The sequence below is a fragment of the Equus asinus genome, chromosome 7, assembly GCF_041296235.1.
Source record: "Equus asinus isolate D_3611 breed Donkey chromosome 7, EquAss-T2T_v2, whole genome shotgun sequence".
Taxonomy (NCBI): domain Eukaryota; kingdom Metazoa; phylum Chordata; class Mammalia; order Perissodactyla; family Equidae; genus Equus; species Equus asinus.
Genome location: NC_091796.1, coordinates 70,865,610 through 70,886,416, shown reverse-complemented (window position 1 = coordinate 70,886,416; position 20,807 = coordinate 70,865,610). Strand labels below are relative to the sequence as shown.

The 20,807-nt window shown below is 43.9% G+C and overlaps 1 protein-coding gene across 3 annotated transcripts; it reads left to right on the top strand.

The window, feature by feature from the left end:
* Positions 1-5,056: 5,056 nt before the first annotated feature.
* SIX4 (SIX homeobox 4) lies at positions 5,057-17,391 on the top strand. 3 transcript variants are annotated; one of them, XM_044773696.2, is made up of 4 exons: positions 5,057-5,161; positions 5,370-6,214; positions 8,965-9,653; positions 13,060-17,391. In XM_044773696.2, exons 1-4 carry the CDS (start codon positions 5,159-5,161, stop codon positions 13,854-13,856), a joined length of 2,334 nt encoding a protein of 777 aa, XP_044629631.2. In that variant the 5' UTR covers positions 5,057-5,158; the 3' UTR covers positions 13,857-17,391. The 3 variants fall into 3 exon arrangements, with proteins under 3 accessions (XP_044629631.2, XP_070369824.1, XP_044629630.2); XM_044773695.2 differs by lacking the exon at positions 5,057-5,161 and having other exon boundaries at positions 5,254-6,214; XM_070513723.1 differs by lacking the exons at positions 5,057-5,161; positions 8,965-9,653; positions 13,060-17,391 and adding an exon at positions 8,271-8,428 and having other exon boundaries at positions 5,247-6,214.
* Positions 17,392-20,807: the final 3,416 nt, after the last annotated feature.

Sequence of the window (20,807 nt, the reverse complement as noted above, 5' to 3'; positions counted from 1 at the left end):
CAGTACCTAGCACAGAGTATGAGCTCAATAACTGTCAGCCATTATTAACAGTAGTATGAGTATTATTAGCAGTAGTAGCCTCTCAGAGGCAGTGTAATGTAATAGGAAGAACCTGGCCTTTTAAATCAGACAGACCTGTTTTTGAGCCAAATGTCTTAGCCTCCCTTACCTCAGCTTCCTTCCTCCGGATAATACACTTCACAGGGTTGTTGTAAAGATTAAATTACATAACATGGGCATATATAGAGGCCCCACTACAATGCTTCATCCATAATAGAAACTCTGACATGTACACCATTATTATTGATGGGGTTCACTAACATACCACGGTCAGAAAGCTTTGAGGAGGAAAGCACTGACAGCACCAGACTTCTAATTCAAATGGAACCTTAGCCTTTGTAAAAACCACCGAAATATCAAATTTCCTACATTTCTGAAGACAGCTGCATCCCAACAGTGGACCAATTGAGCCCATTATTTCTCTTCCCAAATCTCCTCATTCCCATCTGAGTTAACAGCAGATTCTACTTCCCTGGGGCAGTGTTTCTCAAATGCAGACCCTCCTTTCCAGCCCCAAGGCTATGGACCCAGGCTGGGCTTTCCTCATCCGCAGGGAAGATTTACTGTTTTGTCCCTTGAGGAAGGAGAGCATCCCTCCCCCTTCTTATGGAAAACAGCTCCTGCCCCACAGGCCTACGGTTCTAATGGGCCTGCCAATCACAATGCTGGCCCTCTCGCCTAGGGGTTGACGTCCAACCCTTACTGGACCAATCAGAGATCTTCTCTAGAATTTTTCAAATTGGCAGTAAGGGAAAAGCAGCAGAGCCTCTTTAATGAAGCTAGAAAATGTAAGCTGGGAACTACTGGGAGCCATGTGTCAAGGTTCTGGGGAAAGCCCCCTTTTAAAGACTAAAACCAACTTGATGAGAGGCAGAGGGGAGTGAAATGGGACAAGAGGTCTTCAAGTCCAACCAGCTGCATTCCTGTTCTTCACATTGTTTGGTATCATGATCCAATAAATTCATCTTTACATCTAGGCCAGTTCAAGTGCGGTTTCTGTCTCCTGGGGAAATTCATATCACTGCAAAAAAGCAAGAATGCTGCTACACCTTGGAGACGACCAGAACCTGATGGTTCTGGTTCGCTCAGTCTCTGCTCGGATCTCTTCCCTCCACTGTCACCCATGAGACTCACTCATTGGGTCGCCTTCCCTCACACCTGCTGCTCATCAGCGTCCTCCCCGAACAGATAGCCTCATCACTGAGAACTCCCAAGCATTACATCTAAGGCTTCTTCTACCACTCTTACCTCTTTCTGCAAGTTTGAAAAACCCCAGAAAAGCCGGTCCGGTGGTGCAGAGGTCAAGTTCACACATTCAGCTTTGGTGGTCAGGCGTGCGCCGGCCCAGATACCGAGTGCAGACCTATACACCACTCGTCAAGCCATGCTGTGGCCGGCGTCCCACATATAAAATAGAGGAAGTTGGGCATGGATGTTAGCTCAGAGCAATCTTCCTCAGCAAAAAGAGGAGGATTGGCAGCAGATGTTAGCTCAGAGCTAATCTTCCTCAAAAAAAAAAAAAAACAAAGAAAAACCCCAGAAAAGAATTCTGATTGTTTTGGTTTGTGGTAATTGCCCATCCCTGGACCAACTGACTGCGGCCATGATTATTACACACAGATAAAGCCACGGTACAGGGACCACTGTGTCTACCACACCACAGCAAACAGAGCATTTCATTCAAAGTCCTTCATAATTTGTCCCCAACATGCCTTTTAAGTTAATCTCCCACGACATACCTACATAACGCCCACACTCCAGACACACTGAATTACTCGATATATTCAGAAATATACCACACACCTTCATGGCTCCATGCTTTACTCATTTTGTTCCCTCTGCCTCTAATAAACTCTATCCTTGTCCTCTTAAAATTCTTGTCCTTAAAGGCCCAGCTAAAAATCCACCCCCCATTGTTCTCCTCATCTCAAAATTAGTCTCTTTATCCTCGCTATTCTCATACTCCATGTTGTATTTACTTGTGAATATGTCTTATCTCCCCCACCACATTTTAAGCTCCTCAGGGTCAGAGACCCCAATATATTCATCTTTCTATCCTTCAGTACCTAATGGAATACTCTGTACTTAATCAGGACTCAATAAATGTTTGGAAATGAATGATCCTTCAGAAATGTTGACTACCTATCATCAACCATTGGTCAGTAAATAACAAGGGAACACCTCCTCGACCTGGGAGATTACTTTAGAACTCAACTTCCTTAATAGTACCAGTATATAAGCTTTCTGAAATAGAAAGAACCCACCAAGATACAATTACATGGCCTTCCCTCTGTGTTTTAGACAGCTAGTCAGCCTTCAAAAAGGAAATCTCCATTCTCAGTAGCAACACCATCAAATATATTCAAGCAAAGTATAACATTTTGTGCTGAAGCAGATTTTCTTCAATACAGTAAAATGGTAAAAGAGTTCCATACACTCCCATCACTATGTTCAGGCAGGAAGGAAAAGATACAGAAACAAGCAGCTCAGTTTTCACTCTCACACAAATCCAGCATCAACTCTGTTTTCTCAAATCGCAACACAACCTTAAACTGCATATCAGCACAGCTGACTCAGTGTTCAGAGCATGGCAGACATAGGAAGAAGAAGCAGGTATTCACCAATTTTACAAATCATTTGGCCAAACTATTGGTCTGAGATTAATTCCACACACCCTCAAGTCTGGTGTTCCATTCCAATGTAGCTGACCATGTTTGAACGAGGACTTCTAGTCCTCTTTGAACTGCTGCCAGAAGGAGCGAGGTACAGCCTGCTAAAGGAATCCGGAGTCTGGTGTTGGATTTCATTTCTGGTCCTACAGGAATCTCATCCTGGAGCTATAGAACACCAGTGTAGCTAGAGGCTAGAGATATCATAAAAAGCCACTGCTGCTTCGATATAATCTGTTGAACTTGGTGCTCTGAAGGGAAATATACAGAAGACATGCTGAAATCCAATACATGGTTTTCCAAGTCAATGCACTAAATTTGATTGATAATAAGCCTGAAGAAGACTCCTATGACCTGAACTTGGATAGCCCTATCATATGCCAAATGAATTTTCATTAGGTATATACAACTGAAAAGTTTCCCACTTTGCACTATTAGGAGGAAGATGATAAACATTTAACAAAGATTAATTATGTGTCAGGTGCTTTTTGGCACATCTTATCTCATTCAATCCTCACAACAATCCTGTCCACTTTTTATAGTCAACTGGCTAATAAACAGCAGAGCTAGGATTAAACCTATGTCTAGCTAGCTGATCCCCAAATCCACATCCTTTCTACTAAACCCCGCTACTTCCTGTCCACTTTGCTCTGATAAAAAGCTTAAAAATTCAAGGAACTAAATGCAATGTGATATCCTGGATTGGATCACGGAAGAAAGGACACACATTAGTGGAAAAAACTGATGAGTCCAAATAAAGTCTATAGAGTTTAGCTAATAATACTGCACCAATGCTAACTTGTTTGCACAAATGTATCTTTATAATGTCAGATGTTAACATTAGGTAAAACTAGGTAAAGAGCAGTTGGGAACTCTCTGTACTCTTTCTGTGACTTATTTGTAAGTCAAAATTATTCTAAAATTAAAAGCATATTTTTAAAAATTCAAGGAAGTTATGACTCTCAAATATTGTCCTAAAGCTCAATACCTAACTAGGCATTTCCAATAAGGTGGAAAACACAAGGTCTTTTCAAAGATTATTAATTGTAAAAAAAAGAGTCGTCAGTGCTGGTTTCAATAGGGTAGTACAAAAGCAAGTTAAGTCCCAAATCAAATGACATCTTGGTTGACCAGCAATAAAATGCAGCCTGTCCACGAAAAAGAAAACCTCACTAAGCTGATCGTGAGGGCAGGTGACCTAAACAGCTGCTTTATAATATGCTGAAGTAGGCAGTTGTGGGTAATTGGGAAGCAGAAACAATACAAGGCCACCAGAAGTAAAGGTCAGGATGATGTCATTCAAATGCTGGATTTTAAGAAAGAGCAGCAGCAGGCGGAGACGAGACGGGTTCATCCTCTTTTGAGTTAAGACCTCATGCAAACCACAAGGAAAAAGAGAAAACTGCCAACAGCAGCAGACTCCACCCCCAGGCACTTCACCTCAAACCAAAGGGCAGTCTTCTCTCTGTCTATGCTGTGGGAAGGGCTGTCCATCCTGCAGTGAACTCTTCCAAGACACTTGTACATGGAGATGGTGTTTCGACAAAGAATATCATCTCCAAAGAACTATTCATACACTTACATAAAAAATGACCATATAGAAGACTTAAATTTCCATACTGTTCTTGTAATCTAAAGCTTAGATCTCTTCTGCCCTACTCACCCGGGGTAAACCTATGGTTATATATTCCATATGCTTAGTGGCATCATTTTCAACGCAGGCTGCCAGCCCTCCTGGTGACTTCAGGTTAAACAGGCGTTTTGAAGGCTTCTTGTGTCTGTCTTCTCAGTGAGCTGTTTATGCTGCTCATTTTAAGGTTTTCAAGCATTTTTCTCCCTTTGGAATTTTAATTTACTGTAAATGCTTCCCCCTTAGAACATTCCCTAGTGCCATTCCGTTCTTGACCCTTTTCAATACAAAATCCTTGATAAAGACATTGGAAAGGGGGGCAAAGGGGGAGATATCAGGAACCTTCTGAATTGTCTTTGAAATTTCGTCATCTGGATGCTGAGGGTGGATTCTTTGTTAAGAGTTTAGCATCCAGACCTTAAGGCCACACAATTAATATTCCCTCTGGAATGCACGGACTCTCTTTGAAAGAGTCTGTTGTCCAGTTTTCAGGCCACCCTGGGTAATTTCCCGCCTAGGAGCACGGCCTGAAAAGAATGTCGGTGTTTTCCTTCAGGTATAGGTGCCTGGGGGTCAGGGGGAGAGGGAACGGCAAGGGGTGGAGTGGGAGGCGGGTGATCGACAGGGATAGAAACGGTGTCTCCTCCTCCCTCTGAACGCGAAATAGCCAATGAGGTGGCGCGGCCGGGCCGGCCGGGCCGCCAGTGCCATATAGTATGCAGCAACCCGAGGAGTCACGTTGGGGGAACGGCAGAAAGCAGCTATCCTTTTACACTACTTTGCTCTAGCAGCTATCTTAATGGTGACTGCGTGGCCGGGGGGAAACCTGATCGGCCAGATCCAGCCGAAACCAGGAGGGAGGGAGTGGGCTTTCCGGAGGGGGGGAGGGGGGAGGGAGACGAAGAAGGAGGAGTAACAGAGGGGGAAAGAAAGAGGAAAAGAGTGCGAGGGAGTGAGGGAGGGAGGAAAATAAACAACAAAAAATGTCCTCTTCCTCCCCCACCGGGCAGATTGCAAGTGCGGCGGACATCAAGCAGGAGAATGGGATGGAAAGCGCCTCGGAAGGGCAGGAGGCGCCCCGAGAAGTGGCGGGGGGCGCGGCGGCGGGGCTGAGCCCCCCGGCTCCAGCCCCTTTCCCCCTGGAGCCGGGGGACGCCGCGGCCGCCGCCGCCAGGGTGAGCCGAGAGGAAGGGGTGGTGGCGGCGGCGGCCGGAGCGACGGCGGATCAGGTACAACTCCACTCGGAACTTCTGGGCAGGCACCACCATGCCGCGGCCGCCGCCGCCGCCGCCGCCGCGCAGACCCCACTGGCCTTCTCGCCCGACCATGTCGCCTGCGTCTGCGAGGCGCTGCAGCAGGGGGGTAACCTGGACCGCCTGGCCAGGTTCCTGTGGTCCCTGCCCCAGAGCGACCTGCTACGTGGCAACGAGAGCCTGCTGAAGGCGCGGGCGCTGGTGGCCTTCCACCAGGGCATCTACCCCGAGCTCTACAGCATCCTCGAGAGCCACAGCTTCGAGTCGGCCAACCACCCGCTGCTGCAGCAGCTCTGGTACAAGGCGCGCTACACCGAGGCCGAGCGCGCCCGCGGCCGGCCGCTGGGCGCCGTGGACAAGTACAGGCTGCGCAGGAAATTCCCCCTGCCCCGCACCATCTGGGACGGCGAGGAGACGGTGTATTGTTTCAAGGAGAAGTCGCGCAACGCGCTCAAGGAGCTCTACAAGCAAAATCGCTACCCTTCGCCCGCCGAGAAGCGGCACCTGGCCAAGATCACCGGCCTCTCCCTCACCCAGGTCAGCAACTGGTTCAAGAACCGCCGGCAGCGCGATCGGAACCCCTCGGAGACCCAGTCCAAAAGGTGAGCGCCAACTTTCCTCCTCCTCCCCCTTCCTCTCCCCCACCCCCTTCCCAGCTTTCTTTTCCTCCAAGTGCTCGCAAACATGGCGCTTACCTTCCCCACCAGCCTGGTCCGGCTGCCCACCTCTCCCCGCCCCCCACCTCTCTCCCCGGTCGGGGTGGGGGGGGCAGCAGTGGTGAGGGGCGGGGGAGCCTGCCTCCTTACCCTCCCCCTCCTCCCCCCAGAAGTTTCTCGTCGCCCGCCCTGGTCTCAGTCCCCGCCCCCACCTCGGCTGGTCACTGCTGCCCGGTTTCCCACCCCCATCCCGCTGGCTTTGAAGCTGCCACTCTCTCCCGGGTTCTGGCGGGTTGAAGGAGCGTGCAGAGGCGCCGGGAAGGCCGCTCTCGCTGCCGCCCGAGGCCGGCGGAGGGTGCCAGCGCCGGCCGGGGGCTGCAGCGCCGCGGGGTCCCACTGGCCCGGGCGCGCACGCGCTGCCCGACCCGCAGGGTTCGGCTGCCCCGGGGCCCGCGCAGGAGGTCGCCCTGGCCGCTCTGGAGGGAGGAGAGTGTTGGTGGGGGCGGGTGGCGCAGAAGGGGGTCCGGGGACGTCGAGGTTTTATATGACAGAGTTAATCATTCACCGTGCCCGCTGTGCGTCCCTGCGCGGCCGCGGCAACGTGGGGTGTTGGTGCGGCTCGGCTCTGCAGTGTTTTGAAACCTGATTCTGAACTCCTTCGGGTCGGATTTCAGCGCGGCTGGGGTAGCGGGGCTGGAGGGCTGCTTCCTCGGCCCCCGAACACGGCGTGGCTCCCTCCGGGTACCGGGGGGAGGCGAGGGGGAGGGACACAGGCTGGCAGAAGGCGGACAGCAGGAAAGGAGTGATGGCGCTATCAACTCCGCATCTCCTGGAGCGCCCACCCTGGCGGGTCTGAACTTTTTGACTGGCAGGTTTATTTCCCCAACTGGTCGAAAATATCGTTTTTTCTCCACCTCTTTTGTGCGTCCTCCCGCGTCAGACACCTGGGCTGTGTGTGTGTCTGTGTGTATTGCTGGGCAAAGTAAAGTAAGGAGAAGGTCGCCTAAAGAGATGGTGTCTCCTGCCCCGCGGGGATAGGAGAGAAAGAATCCGAAACCAGCTCGAAGGTTCTGCTCAGGGAAGGAATCTGGGAGCCGGGGAGCCCGCCCGGGCCAGTGAAGGTGATCGCTGGGCGCATTCCAGAGCCGGCTGTGGCCCGCCCCTGCCGCTCCTGCCCCTGCGCTCCTGCTGGGGCCCGACGGCTCCGGCGTGCCTCGCCCAGAACAGCGAGGGAAGAGCTGTGCCAGAGCCGGGCCCCGCGGTAACCAAAACAGACGCGCCCTGCGACCTGCCTGCACCCTCCCGCTGACTTGCGGGGACACCCAGAGGGGGCGCATTGGTAACGCCACGCCACCTGCCCCCGCGCCCGCTGTGGCCGCCGATCCCGTCGCTCGGAGCCCGGACGGAATCCGCGGGGCAGAGTGGGGAGTGGGCGCGGCGCGCAGGCCAGCTGCCCTGCAGCCTCCGCTCCCCAGCCAGGCGCGTCCCCCGGGGCTCCCTCGCCACACTCTGCCTGCTTCTCCTCCCTCGACTCCACACCCCCCGCCCCCAGCCCAGTTGCCTGGTCTAGGCCCCTCTCCGGATCTACCTCCCACCCGCACCCCCGGTGAGTCACCCTCGCAGACGGCGACGGCGGTTCAGCCTCAGCTCGTAAATCAAAGTGCTTTCTGCGCTCCTGGCCCTGCAGCCCAAAGCCCGGGTAATCCCCTCCCCTCGGCATGAAAGCAGTCCGACCGCCGGGCACTGCGGGGATGTCGTATCCTCTTCTGGGCCGAGTCCCGCCGCGCTTCCAAACTGCCTCTGTCCTACTCCCCTTTCTCCCTGCCCGGCCCCAGACCAAATGGGAAACCCCCACCACTGCTCCTCCCCGGATTTGGTGTTTCCCCCTGAGTCCGCGAGCTGAGGAACGCAGGCCAGCGGAAGGACCGAGGGTGCTGGGGAAGGAGCCCGACAGTTACAAGGCCGCTGAGTGACCCCCACCCTTTCCCTCCCACCTCCCCAGGGCACTGGATGGTGTGTGTTAAATAGGCCCCTATGGCTTCCTTTGGATTCAAAGGCGACTGCACATAACAGTTCTTGGGTTGAAAGTGCCTTTCCTACATCAAGGACAGCCACTTTGTTGAATGAGAGAGTTGTCAGGCTGGTGGAGTAGAAGTTTGGGAGCAGGTGAGAAAATGATCTCTTGTTAACTAACTGGCAAAGAAAACTGAAGACCTCCCACCTCCTGCTCCTTTGGCAGCTTCATTTACCTCCAAAATCACACTAATCTGAATTGGTTAGAGGGGAGGAGAGGCGTTCCTAAACATGAAAGACTGACCACCTCATTTAATGAGTTTTTGTCTATGCTACAGGCAGCAGCATATTTAACAGTAAGGAAATAACTTCAAAGTTATAAAAACATATATACAGTTCTCCTGTAAGTCCTATTAGCTGAGTTTACGTCTCTCAGATCTCTGGACTTGCCCTGAATTTGTTAGTAGTAAAAATGATCGGGATACGAGAGTTCCTCTTCCCAGATTCTCTCTCCTGTCAGAATCTGCTGAAGGGCCTCATAGCTTAAATAGGACTAGAAGACTTCCTGCTGTGCTTTCCTTAAATACTGCCCTTAGTGGGGTTAGAGGCTGGTTTTCCAAACAAATGGCACTGTGTAGAATGTCATCCCCCTGACCTGACTGTTGATTTCCCTCTTTATACAGTGAGTCAGATGGCAATCCCAGCACTGAAGATGAATCCAGCAAGGGCCATGAGGATTTGTCTCCTCATCCACTCTCCGGTTCTTCCGATGGTGTCACCAACCTCAGCCTTTCCAGTCACATGGAGCCAGTTTATATGCAACAAATTGGAAATGCTAAGATATCATTAAGCTCTTCTGGAGTTTTGTTGAATGGAAGCTTGGTACCTGCAAGTACTTCACCTGTCTTCCTTAATGGTAATTCTTTCATTCAGGGACCCAATGGAGTTATCCTTAATGGACTGAATGTGGGAAATACACAGACAGTGTCATTGAACCCACCAAAAATGGCATCCAACATTGTGAGCAATGGTATATCCATGACTGACATACTGGGGTCTACCTCCCAGGATGTGAAGGAGTTCAAAGTCCTCCAGAGTTCTTCAGCTAACTCAGCAGCCACCACCTCCTACAGCCCCAGTGCCCCTGTGTCCTTCCCAGGGCTGATACCCAGCACTGAGGTAAAAAGAGAAGGCATTCAAACAGTGGCTTCCCAGGACGGAGGCTCTGTAGTGACTTTTACTACACCCGTGCAGATTAACCAGTATGGCATTGTCCAGATCCCCAATTCCGGAGCAAACAGCCAGTTCCTTAACGGGAGCATTGGATTCTCTCCACTGCACCTGCCTCCTGTTTCAGTGGCAGCTTCACAAGGTAAAAGTCATTTAGTACCATAATGCACCAGTGAATGTTTTAGCCAGCTGCTGTAAATGACGCATTTGGTGAGAGCTGTAGATTGATGTTACTGTTCAGGGAACGTATTGGCTGCCACAGCTGCAGAATAGCCGTGATTTGTTTCTCCTTCTTCACAACACCCATGTAATATCCACCTTGCTTGGTTCCCTGGCATCATAGGAATGGGCTTTCATTTTCCTAACAACTGTATGGAAAAATACAAGTCTTGCCAGTTCTACAATTATAGAAATATGATAAGTCAATTGGTGCTTACAAAATAACCCATTGCTTGACATTTTAAAATTAAAAATTAATAGTATTGCTAAGAACACAAAATTAGTCGAGCAATTGGTAAGAATGTGTACACTTTACCAAAGCATTATTTATTTGACCAAAAAGTTTTAGAAGAGCAAGCTAAAACGACTGGATCAATTGTGTTTGATTTGTGTTCCTCCTATAATTAAGACTAACAGACCTAAAGGAAAATCAGGAATATATGATTGGGTGTCTATTGCTCTGCATGTATACTGGTCCCCTAAATGTGTGGGTTTATTTGTAAAGGCAACTGTAAGCCTTATTTTATATGTTTGTGGCTTTACTAAAGGTGATCTACCAAAGAAAGTAGTCTGAAATTCAGGAAAGCTGTGGCTGACGTGCCAGTTCTTCACTGACTTGAAGCCAGTCTGGATGGCTCTGTGTCGTTTTCTCTATATAGAAACAGGAATGGTTAGAATGGCAGTGGAGGTCACATAGGCCTTCGAATTCAGAAGTGGGAGATGTTAATGCATGTTTGCCTTCCTGTAAGCAAATCTAAGTCTAGATTTTTACCAAAACAAAGTAACTAATTGTTTGCCTTAAAGATCAGCTTCCTGTACAATGGTTTTTATCAAAAGAAAAAGATATCAATATATGCACAACTCTTTTGGGTCTGCAGCTATGGTCAGCTTCAGCCTGTTTGAGGCATTAAGGGAAAAATTGTGGAGTAAGTTTCGTTCTGTACATTTGTTTCTCTTTAGGTAAAGTGGTAGTAAAACCATTGCAGGACAAATAGTCCTGCAGCGTTTATTTCTTCATTGATTCAGATTATGGAAAAGATTAAGCTAAGTCACTATCTGACATAGGGCAAAAATATGAAAACCACAAGGAAAGCCAGAGTACTTAGTTTTATAATAATTTAGTGTGGATCTATCCCCTTTTCTCTCTTTGGGAAATTTCTAAACAGAAGGTAACATTTTAAAGACAACAAATTTGAGCAAAAACCGTGGTATAAACTTTGGGGGAGGAGAAAAGCAGAAATACTTTTCTCACATGTAACCTAGAAAAGTGCTACCGTAGAAAATTATGACAAACTAATAGTTAATTTTTTTCCCCTAGAGTTCTTTTTTGTAATAGCTAATTTTTAAAAGGGGACATTTAATATGAATAAGAATAGCATTTTTGTTAAAATAGCTAAGATCAAATGACACAGCTGTCAATCCTTAGACTGTCTGGGTGAGTTGAAGGCATAAGTTTAACCAGATGGGTCCAGGAAGCAACGTTCCTTTATGGTAATTGTATGTTGCAGCTCTCAGTAAAGCATTTGGGGATTCAGCCTTTCTTAAAAATGTCTAGACAACGTAGAATATCTTTCTGTAGTTGGAATTTACATGGAAAAGCAGAATATCTACATCTTTTACTTACTTTACAACCTGAGAAAATAAGGGATTTTTCTTACCATCATTATAAAGTTATACTTTGCACCTGTACTATTTTCCAGTTGGTTTTGAAATTGTGACTGACTATATATAATTATTATGACTATATATAATTTCTACAAATTCAGAAATATTTTATGTTCAATAGCACTTGGGGAAAATGTCACATCTATTATGTTGTTTATGCCTCTATCAAAAAATAGCTAATCATTTTGTTCGAATATACACTGGCAAACAATTTCACAAACATACACACAACAAAACAAACATCTATTTTAGATATTTTTTGCTACACTTTAGCAGCCAGCAGGAATTTTAAAGCATACCTTTAAAGTTGAAGGCAAACGTTTTCAAATAAAAGCCTTTTTCATGTGTTTGGCCTGGAACAAACATTTATGTTAGCGAAGGGCCCAAACATACATAGAAGTGTTTTTCTTAACACCAATAGTTCCATGATGAGTGCTTTCTAGTGGTTAAATTTTTTTAAAGATCAAATATAGCATTTTCCTTTAAAGACATTCCTTTGCATTTACGGTGCTTAAAAATGTTTGGAAGACATAAACAGCACAGTGACATTTATCGATACAAGTGGTAATATAATCACATTTATTCTAATAATTCAAGAATGGAAATGTTTTAGGTGAATTACCTTTAACCTTGGGCTGTTTTCTCAAAATAATAAAGAGTTTACTGGACAACTAATTCAAGATCAGGGTGAACAGTCTGTCTGAGTTATTCTGTCACAAAACTCCCCCGTGTCCACCTTTCCTTCAATGGCAAGATAATTGCCATCATTTCACTGTGCCTATGTAAAGACTCCAAAAGAAGAGTTTTATCTGATATTGGGAATGCTGGGGGGTGGGGAGGAACCGGGGGTGTCCAATTTATCTACATTGTCTGAGTTACCTGATTGGAACATCTCAGCTTTCTACTTATGTTTCTTTTTCTACTTCTGGTCTCTACAGACCATTATAATGAGAGCCTCAAAAGATACAAACCTTTTAGAGACGCATTAGCTCTGGTTCTTTATGTTAATCTGTATTTTAAAAAGCACAATTCATTGTTATTAATTCTTCCTATCATTACAACACTGAAAATTCAGAACTGGCGCAACAAAAGAAAAAAAATGTATTGAATGTTTTGTTGACTTGACATTACTTTATGGTTAGTTTGGTAAAAGTTTACAACTTGTCTGTACATGTTGACATGGTTAACTTTAAGCCCCAGGGCAACTCGTTTTATGTGGTATTTTCTCCATTTCCATTTATATTTTATGTCGCTTACTGAGCTTGTCCTGAACAAAGGCATTTTATTTGCATATGTGTATTCTAGTTCTAACTGGCAGAGCTAGCAGTAACTATCAACTGATTGAGAGTTATCAAGTGAGTAATAATGAACTAGAAACTGGACTGAAATTAGAACTTGGAAAAGGGTTTTTTTTTTTCACGCTTGGTTTCTAAATCAGTAGTTTTAACTCCCACTTGATCATCAGAATTATTCGAGGAGTTAAAAATACGCCTGTTCTAGGACTTACTGAGTCAGATTCTCAGGAGTGGAGCCTGGGAATCTGTATTGTAAGTGCTCAAGGTGAAGATTCTGCTGAACCTGAGAAAAATCATGTGTGCAAAACAAAAACTTTTTTCTTTCCTCATCAATTCTATCAATGGTAATCTGTACTTTATTTTTTTTAGGTAATATTTCAGTAAATTCAAGCACTTCAGATGGGAGCACATTTACAAGTGAGTCCAGCACAGTCCAGCAAGGAAAGGTTTTCTTGAGCTCTCTTGCTCCCAGTGCAGTGGTATACACTGTTCCTAATTCAGGCCAAACTGTAGGGTCTGTTAAACAAGAGGGCTTGGAGAGGAGCCTGGTATTTTCTCAGTTGATGCCCGTCAATCAGAATGCACAAGTAAATGCAAACCTGTCTTCGGAAAATATCTCCGGGAGTAGCCTCCATCCACTGGCCTCCTCGTTAGTTAATGTATCCCCAGCTCAAAATTTTTCCCTGACTCCCCCTGCCCTCCTAAATCCTGCCGAGCTGAACACTGACATTGCTGATAGCCAGCCAATGTCTGCCCCTGTGGCTAGCAAACCTACTGTGACGTCTGTCAGCAGCACCAACTATACAACTCTTCAGAACTGTTCCCTTATTACTGGTCAAGATCTGTTGTCAGTCCCCATGACCCAGGCTGCCCTTGGAGAAATCGTTCCTACGGCTGAAGACCAGGTGGGTCACCCCTCCCCAGCAGTACACCAGGATTTTGTCAGAGAACATCGTTTGGTTCTGCAGTCAGTAGCTAACATAAAAGAGAATTTCTTAACAAATTCTGAGAGCAAAGCAGCAAGTAACTTACTGATGCTGGACTCCAAATCCAAGTATGTCCTAGAGGGCATGGTCGAGACTGTCTGTGAAGACCTGGAAACAGACAAAAAAGAGCTTGCCAAGCTCCAAACTGTCCAGTTGGATGAAGATATGCAAGACTTATAAACTTTATTTCCCATTTTTCTTCTTGTTTTTGTTTTTCTGGTATCAAGGGGCAAATCTTTTCATGAAGCCCTGAGGACATAAAGCGTTTTCCCATTGAAAGGGAAACACTAGTTTTGCAAGTAAATGCATCAAGAGACTTTGGATTGATCTGCCCAAAGATCGCAGTTAAATATACAGGAGGAGAACTGCATTACTGCAGCCTTTTGGTTCATGTATGTTCTCTTTTAAATAGATGGAGACAGAAGAACAAGATGAAGTATGTCAAGTCAAAGTGTATCATTTGGTTGACTTACTATGATTCTAAGGTCAAATGGAACTTGATAGTTTTTTCAGTTAAAAATGTATACACCTAACATAGAAAATTAAAAATTGCTACAGAGCATTAGAAACAATACAATTTTTTTTGTTTACTTTTACTCCATGGGCATTGATAAGATTAAGAAGCATAAACGGTACTCCACACTATTCTAAGGGTATATTTTTTTGAATATATGCATTTGTTTTTCAACATTTTTGTGAAAGTCTTAGTTTGTCTACACATTTCCAAATGTGATTGCTTATAATTCAGTGTGGCTGAGAAAGTTTGCAACTCCACTAAAAACTCTGAAATAAACTTCAGTATGAGTGTAAATATATTAGTTCCACAACCAAGGATTTGAGTAATTACAGTGAATTTTATTTATGATGTAAATGTTTCTCTTATACTTCAGACACTATGAACTGAAAAGAAAAATGTCTTCTTACTGTTTAATTTATTTTTATTGTTTGAACAGGAAGTGAACATAGTTATTTCCAACAAAGTTTTACTTTTTGTAGGATTTTAAAAGTAATGATTTTTATCAGGAATTATTAAGGTCAATATTAATAACACTGAAACAGGAAATCTAACTCCCAATATTGGAATTTTGGTACTTTTTTTCACCTCCTTGCTCTTTATTTAGCAACTCTCTGATTCATTTAAATATGGTTTCTATAGAATTCTATGTGCCTTTTTACCTTGTGGCCTTTTTATTATTCTTACTAAGGTACAGAAGTGTCAACAGAAGCACTGATGGCTCTTTTCTACTATCTAACAGGGTTAATTTCACCACAGAATTGCTTTAAATCCAAAGAACTTAAGTTTTACTTCTATTATTATGTATAATGTTTATGATGCAAATGGATGAACAACTAATTGTTGTTGATGCTTTTCCTTACAATGAAAATAACAATAATTATAGACTACCATCAATTCTGTAGGCTATGAAAACAACCATTTTAAAGTAAACAAAGTGTATGTAAATTCTGTTGAGCAAAATTCTGTCCTTTTTAATCTTAGTTCTAAATATTTTGATACATTATGACATATGACTGTTTGCACTATATTATCATGTTCTTTAAAAGTAAATCTTTGGGTTTCTGTAAGAGGCTTGTTTGATAATGTTGTGAGCTGTGGTTATATTTTCTATCGGGACTCTGAACACGAGATGTAATAATGCAAATACATTAATGTAGTGAGTAAAGTCTCTGGTCTCTGCAAAGTGAGAGAATGATCTCTTCAGAGAGGACTTGAAGTTGTTGAACATAAAGATGTTACCACATCTTGCTTTCTTTGTGATCAGAACAAAGGGTCCACCAAGATCTCTGCATGCCCATCACCAAGCATGTTGACTAAGGGCCATAGAGGATTTAACTTTTGTTGTTATTACAAATGGAACTTGCAGGCATAGATAAAGAACCCTGTGAAGAATTCCTCTCCCATCGTTTTGGCAAAGAACTTAGATCCCATTTTCCGTGGAATTAGTGAATGTTCCTAAACTGCTGAAACTACGTGTTTTTTGTTTCGTTTTTAACCAAGGCAGGCGTTTTAGAGCTCTCTTCTGCTCCACCACTGCTTGGACAGCTTGTTTTTTCTTTGGGTTTGTACTGATCATGTGACTGAGATTAATCACATGGTTCTATAGTGTAGTTCACGTGAAAATGATGTTTTCCACTTGATTGCTACAAATATCAAGAGTTTGTTAGTTATTTAAAAATACTCATCCAATAAGTGAGATGGGAAGGTTTAAAAAGTTATGTATGTTATATATATAACTAGAAAAGTTTTATATGTCTTCCAAAAATATGATAAGCCTCTCTTTTATTCACAGTTCTTCCTCTTTTCTCCCTTAAGAAAAAGAAAAGATAGCACAAAACTTAAGACTTACCTAGGAAACCCAGTCATAGTCCCAACATGATGTAGCTATACCCCTACAGTTACTCCAGGTAGCTACACAATATACCAGGTAACAATCAATGCACATTATAAAGAACTTATTGTTCTTTTCTATTCCTTCAGTAAAATGAGGGCCAGATGGTATGTAGCCCATATATATGTGAATGAAATAAGATAAACCCCGTGATCTCCTTGCACAGAATTGCAAATTTTTTTTGCAGTAGCAAGGGCCGGACTCAGAACTCTTGGAGTTCGTGTGGCAGAATTTCTCTTACATAAACCAATGCTTGAAGATGCTGCAAATGATCCTCTAATGATCCCCAAAGAGGAATCAGAATAGGGGTAAATAACTCTCCCTTCAAACCCCAACCTCTGCTGCTGGCTGTGGGATTTTTGGTGTGAGCCTATCTATGCACTCTATCAGCCAGAATCTGGCATTTAGCTCTTAGTTACATCTAGTAAAGGACAGTCTATTGTTTAAAGAGAAGGTGCATTTGTTCCTCAATCAAGCAAGAGCACCTGTGTTGTACTGCTTTATAGCTCATGTATATTTATAGTAATGAAAATACTGACTTGTACACATTTCAGTGCCTTTCCTGTGTTATGAAAGGCAGGTAGATGTTATAGCCATAGATAAAAACCCGTAGTTAAATTGCACACTGACCTTAAATCTCCTTGTATATGCCCTTGCATCTTGCATGTTAAAAGTTGGATTACTGGGCATGTGTGCAGCCTGCCCTGCTACATGTTAGAGAAGTGTGCATTAGTTTTTCATTCTTTACAATGTTTGACAGATCATCTCATAAAAATAAATAATTCAGGAAAACAGAGGGGGAAAGAATTACGTTTTACAAAAGATGTTTCAAAGTCTTCCTGGAACTTAGATGATAGAGTCTAACAGTTACTTTGTATCTAATTGATACATTTCATGTTAATTTAATATTACCACCATACATTTATTAATCAAAATTGTATAGCATGTAACTCTTTTGGCTTTCAGGGTTCTCAAAAAATTTTTATTCTTTTGTTGCATGTACTGTATGTTTAGACCAGTTATATACTCAATATGGTTTTACTGTGCCTTACACAAAGAGGAAATATACAGAATGTATATCATGAGGTGGGATAACAGAGTCTTTACTGCACTGTTAGGTGATGGCACATGGAGCATGTCCCAGAACATTTCTGTGCTGAATTACCCAACCAAAGAGATCTCAAGTATGTATGTTGTACTGTAATAGGGGTTTATGCCTGGACAATTAAGTGTTTTATTTGTTTTCTGAAATGATGTGAACTTATTTTTCTAAACACTATGCTAAATAAACTTTATATTTATACATATCTTGTATAACAAAATCGTTTATCCCTGGAAAAGCAGAGAAAAGTAAGGAAAAAGAAAAACAAAAAGCCACACACAAACATTTCGTAGGCTGGCAAATATAAAGACAATAGGAGTCATTTTGGAAAAATAAGTTCTGTTGGTTTTTGTACAAAATTATACAATTAACTATACTGCATACTCAGAGCTAAATGATTAGATTTCATCCTCCTTATAGGAAAGAAATGTGTCTTATTCATGTAGGTGTTCCAAAATCTGAATCTAGTACTCTATAAGGTTTAATGGAATTAAAGTGAAAGATCCAAAGACCTTTCCATTCCCAACCTTATGAAGAAAGCTCAGTATAACCCATCTTTGAAGCACTCCCATTAGCCAAAGTCTCATTAAACCACAGTTGGGTCCACCGGTGGTTTGACTTAAGAGTTAGGGACAGAGCTGCATTGCTGAGTGTAGAAGCCTCAGCCTTGGGACAGTTTGGTCCTAACTTTAAAATTATATGACATCTGTTTTTCCGCGCCTCCACCACTGAGATGAAGAGATTAGATAACAAAGTAGATTTGGACCCAATTGTACAATTCTATCACAAAACAAGTTAAAGCCATCAAATTAATTTCAGCTATTACATCTAGACTTTATATTCTTGTCATTCAGTTCATTTATTTAGCAATTTTCTGTGTAGTTAAGCCAGTAAAAGTGAACAGCGTCTCAGTAAGTGAGTTTAGGGTCAGAGTATTGTGCAGTGATTACATTTTATAACATTTAACCAAACGTTTAAACATTTGACACGGCCACTGACCTTCAAGCATTTTTGTGGCTCATTGGAAACTAGAAAATTAAATAAAACCCTTCAGTGAGAATTCAAGACCTTCAGCTATATGATTCCATCCCACTTTTCCAGTTTCCCTTAAAAAGTAATTGTGGAAATTTACCTTTGCATATCACCATTTCCAAAACAGTAGATAAGCAAGATAGGTTCAGATAATGGTCAGTGCTATAAAGTAAATAACAGGGTAGTGGGATTGAGAATGGGGAATGGTAGAGGGGGACATACATTAGACTGGTCAAGAAAGGTCTCTGAAGAAGTAACATTCAGCAGAGCGGCTTGAATGATGAAAGGGAGCCAGCCAGGGAGACGTAGAAAAGGGCATTCCAGACGGAGGCAACAGCAGCTTCCCGAGGGCAGAGTGGAGTGGCTGGATCACAGGGTTAATTCCAAAGGTCGTGCAATAGGAGATCCTGTCAGAGAGAGAGGCAGGGACCAGAGCACAGGTAGAGCTTTGCTGGGATCTGCCAAAGAGTTTGGATTTGAATCTGAGAAGTAAAGAAGGATGTAACATGATTTACAGTTTGAAATCTCACTGTGCCTATTCTTTGGAGAATGGTGTTGTAGAAGGCAAGAGTGAGGGCAGGAATTAGGAAACTACGTCATGTTGTCCTAAGCTGTTGGGCAGGAAATACCTCAGGAGCTGTTGAAGCATGCACGGCAGTTTGTCCCCAAATGTCTCCAGAATTCTGTGCTCTGCAAGCCTTCTGTCTGCTCTGCCTCCTGCTGTTAGCCAGAGCTGCCAACTTCCTGCTGTGACTGTCCTGACCTGAACCTGTGCTGTCAACTCCAGGCTGGTAGATCCAGTTCCCTAATGGATATTCTCAGAATGTCCCAGTCACCTATGACTCTGTACATGAAAATTTAAACTATTATCTTCACCCCAAGCCTGCTCCCCGCTCCATGTTCCTCATTTCAGTAGCATCCATTCACCCATTGGCTAAATAAAAAATCTGGGATTCCCTGTGGAGTCTTCTCTGCCTTTCCTCCCACCTCCTCCACCAGCTCACTATGTCTATCCATGTCTGTGTTTTTCCTGTCCCTTGAATCAGGTCATTTCCCTCCATCTCTAGGGTCACTGCTGTAGTTGAGGCACTTATTTCTCGACTGATTTGTTGCAACTGCCTCCTACCTGCTATCGCAGTGTCTGCTGCTTGTTCCAGGCTACGTTACAACTATATTCAGATGGAACTTTCAGAATTCAAGACTTATCCCGGCCTTGCTTTCCAGTTTAAACCCTTCAATGGCTCTCCATTGCCCATGAAATACCATTGTAACTCCTTAACATACAAAGCCCCCAAGACCCAGCCCCTACCTCTCTGTATAGTCACATCTCTAGCCACATGGAACAGTTCCCCAAAGGGACCAGGTTCTTTCTTACCTACCCAGTCTCCACGACTCATTAGATGTCACACGCTCCAGGAAGCGATCTCTCACCCTCATAAGCAGAATCGTGCATGGCCCATTCTGTGATTAGACAGGGGTTTATGCCTTCCTTTAGTGTAGCTCTTACCACATCACCTCTTATACATCTGCCTCTCTAATACTTTCAAATTTGTCTCTCTGGCAGTTAGTATGGTAGAGCATAGTAGGCACTTCATAATTATTTGTTGAGGGGCCAGCCCCGTGGCCAAGTGGTTAAGTTCGTGCACTCCGCTGCAGTGGCCCAGGGTTTCACCAGTTTGGATCCTGGGCGTGGACATGGCACCGCTCATCAGGCCATGCTGGGGCGGCATCCACATGCCACAACTAGAAGGACCCACAACTAAAATATACAGCTATGTACTGGGGGGATTGGGGGAGAAAAAGCAGGGAAAAAAAAGAAGATTGGCAACAGTTGTTAGCTCAGGTGCCAATCTTTAAAAAAATTATTTGTTGAATGAATAGTGACTCTAACAGTCATCTATCCCTTTAAAACATTTCACTTGCTACAAATTAGGAACTTTACTGCTAAACTGGTTAACGTATTATCCCTATTTAGAGCACAAAAATAAATCATAACATTTTGGGGTAGGGTCTGAGTGGTTTTTTAAATCTTCTAGCATTAGTGGGTGGTCTTTATGGTAGTTAATTTCCTTACTGCTCCAAGGTTTTTTCCACTTGCCTCCAAATAGAGTCTGGGTTCCATATAATAGAAGTTGGCCAAAGTTTGACAGACAAGTGGAGCATTAGCAAAAATGTACTCACTAAGCCTTTTTAGATCAATGTTTCAAAATAGTGGTGATGTACAGAAAAGCTATTTATACTTAGGTATAGATACACTTTCTAAAAATATTCTCTCTCTCGATACTTTGCTTGTATTTGAACTGAGCAGATGTCTAAAGAGTCTGTGAGGAATAGTAAATGGAATGTGGAGTTTAGGCATCAGGAAATCTGGATTCTAATTAGCCTTTGGGTTTGGGGATATCATTTATTCTCTGGGACCTTTTTTTTTCCCATTGAAATGGATATGTTGGATATCATTATATTTGAGATCCATGTAGATATAAAACAAGAAAAAAGGCTAATAAAATGAACTCCCTACCTCTCCTCCCCAGTTTAAAAAGATCAAATCAAAAAGTACACTGTGACCTGCCAAGGGCTACAAATGTAAGA

What these genes read in the sequence shown, in the direction of transcription:
- SIX4 (XM_044773695.2), top strand. Translation starts at nt 5,343, where the DNA reads ATGTCCTCTTCCTCCCCCACCGGGCAGATTGCAAGTGCGGCGGACATC. An exon ending in TCGGAGACCCAGTCCAAAAG is followed by an intron (nt 6,215 to 8,964) that starts GTGAGCGCCAAC and finishes CTCTTTATACAG; the next exon opens with TGAGTCAGATGGCAATCCCA. An exon ending in TTCAGTGGCAGCTTCACAAG is followed by an intron (nt 9,654 to 13,059) that starts GTAAAAGTCATT and finishes TATTTTTTTTAG; the next exon opens with GTAATATTTCAGTAAATTCA.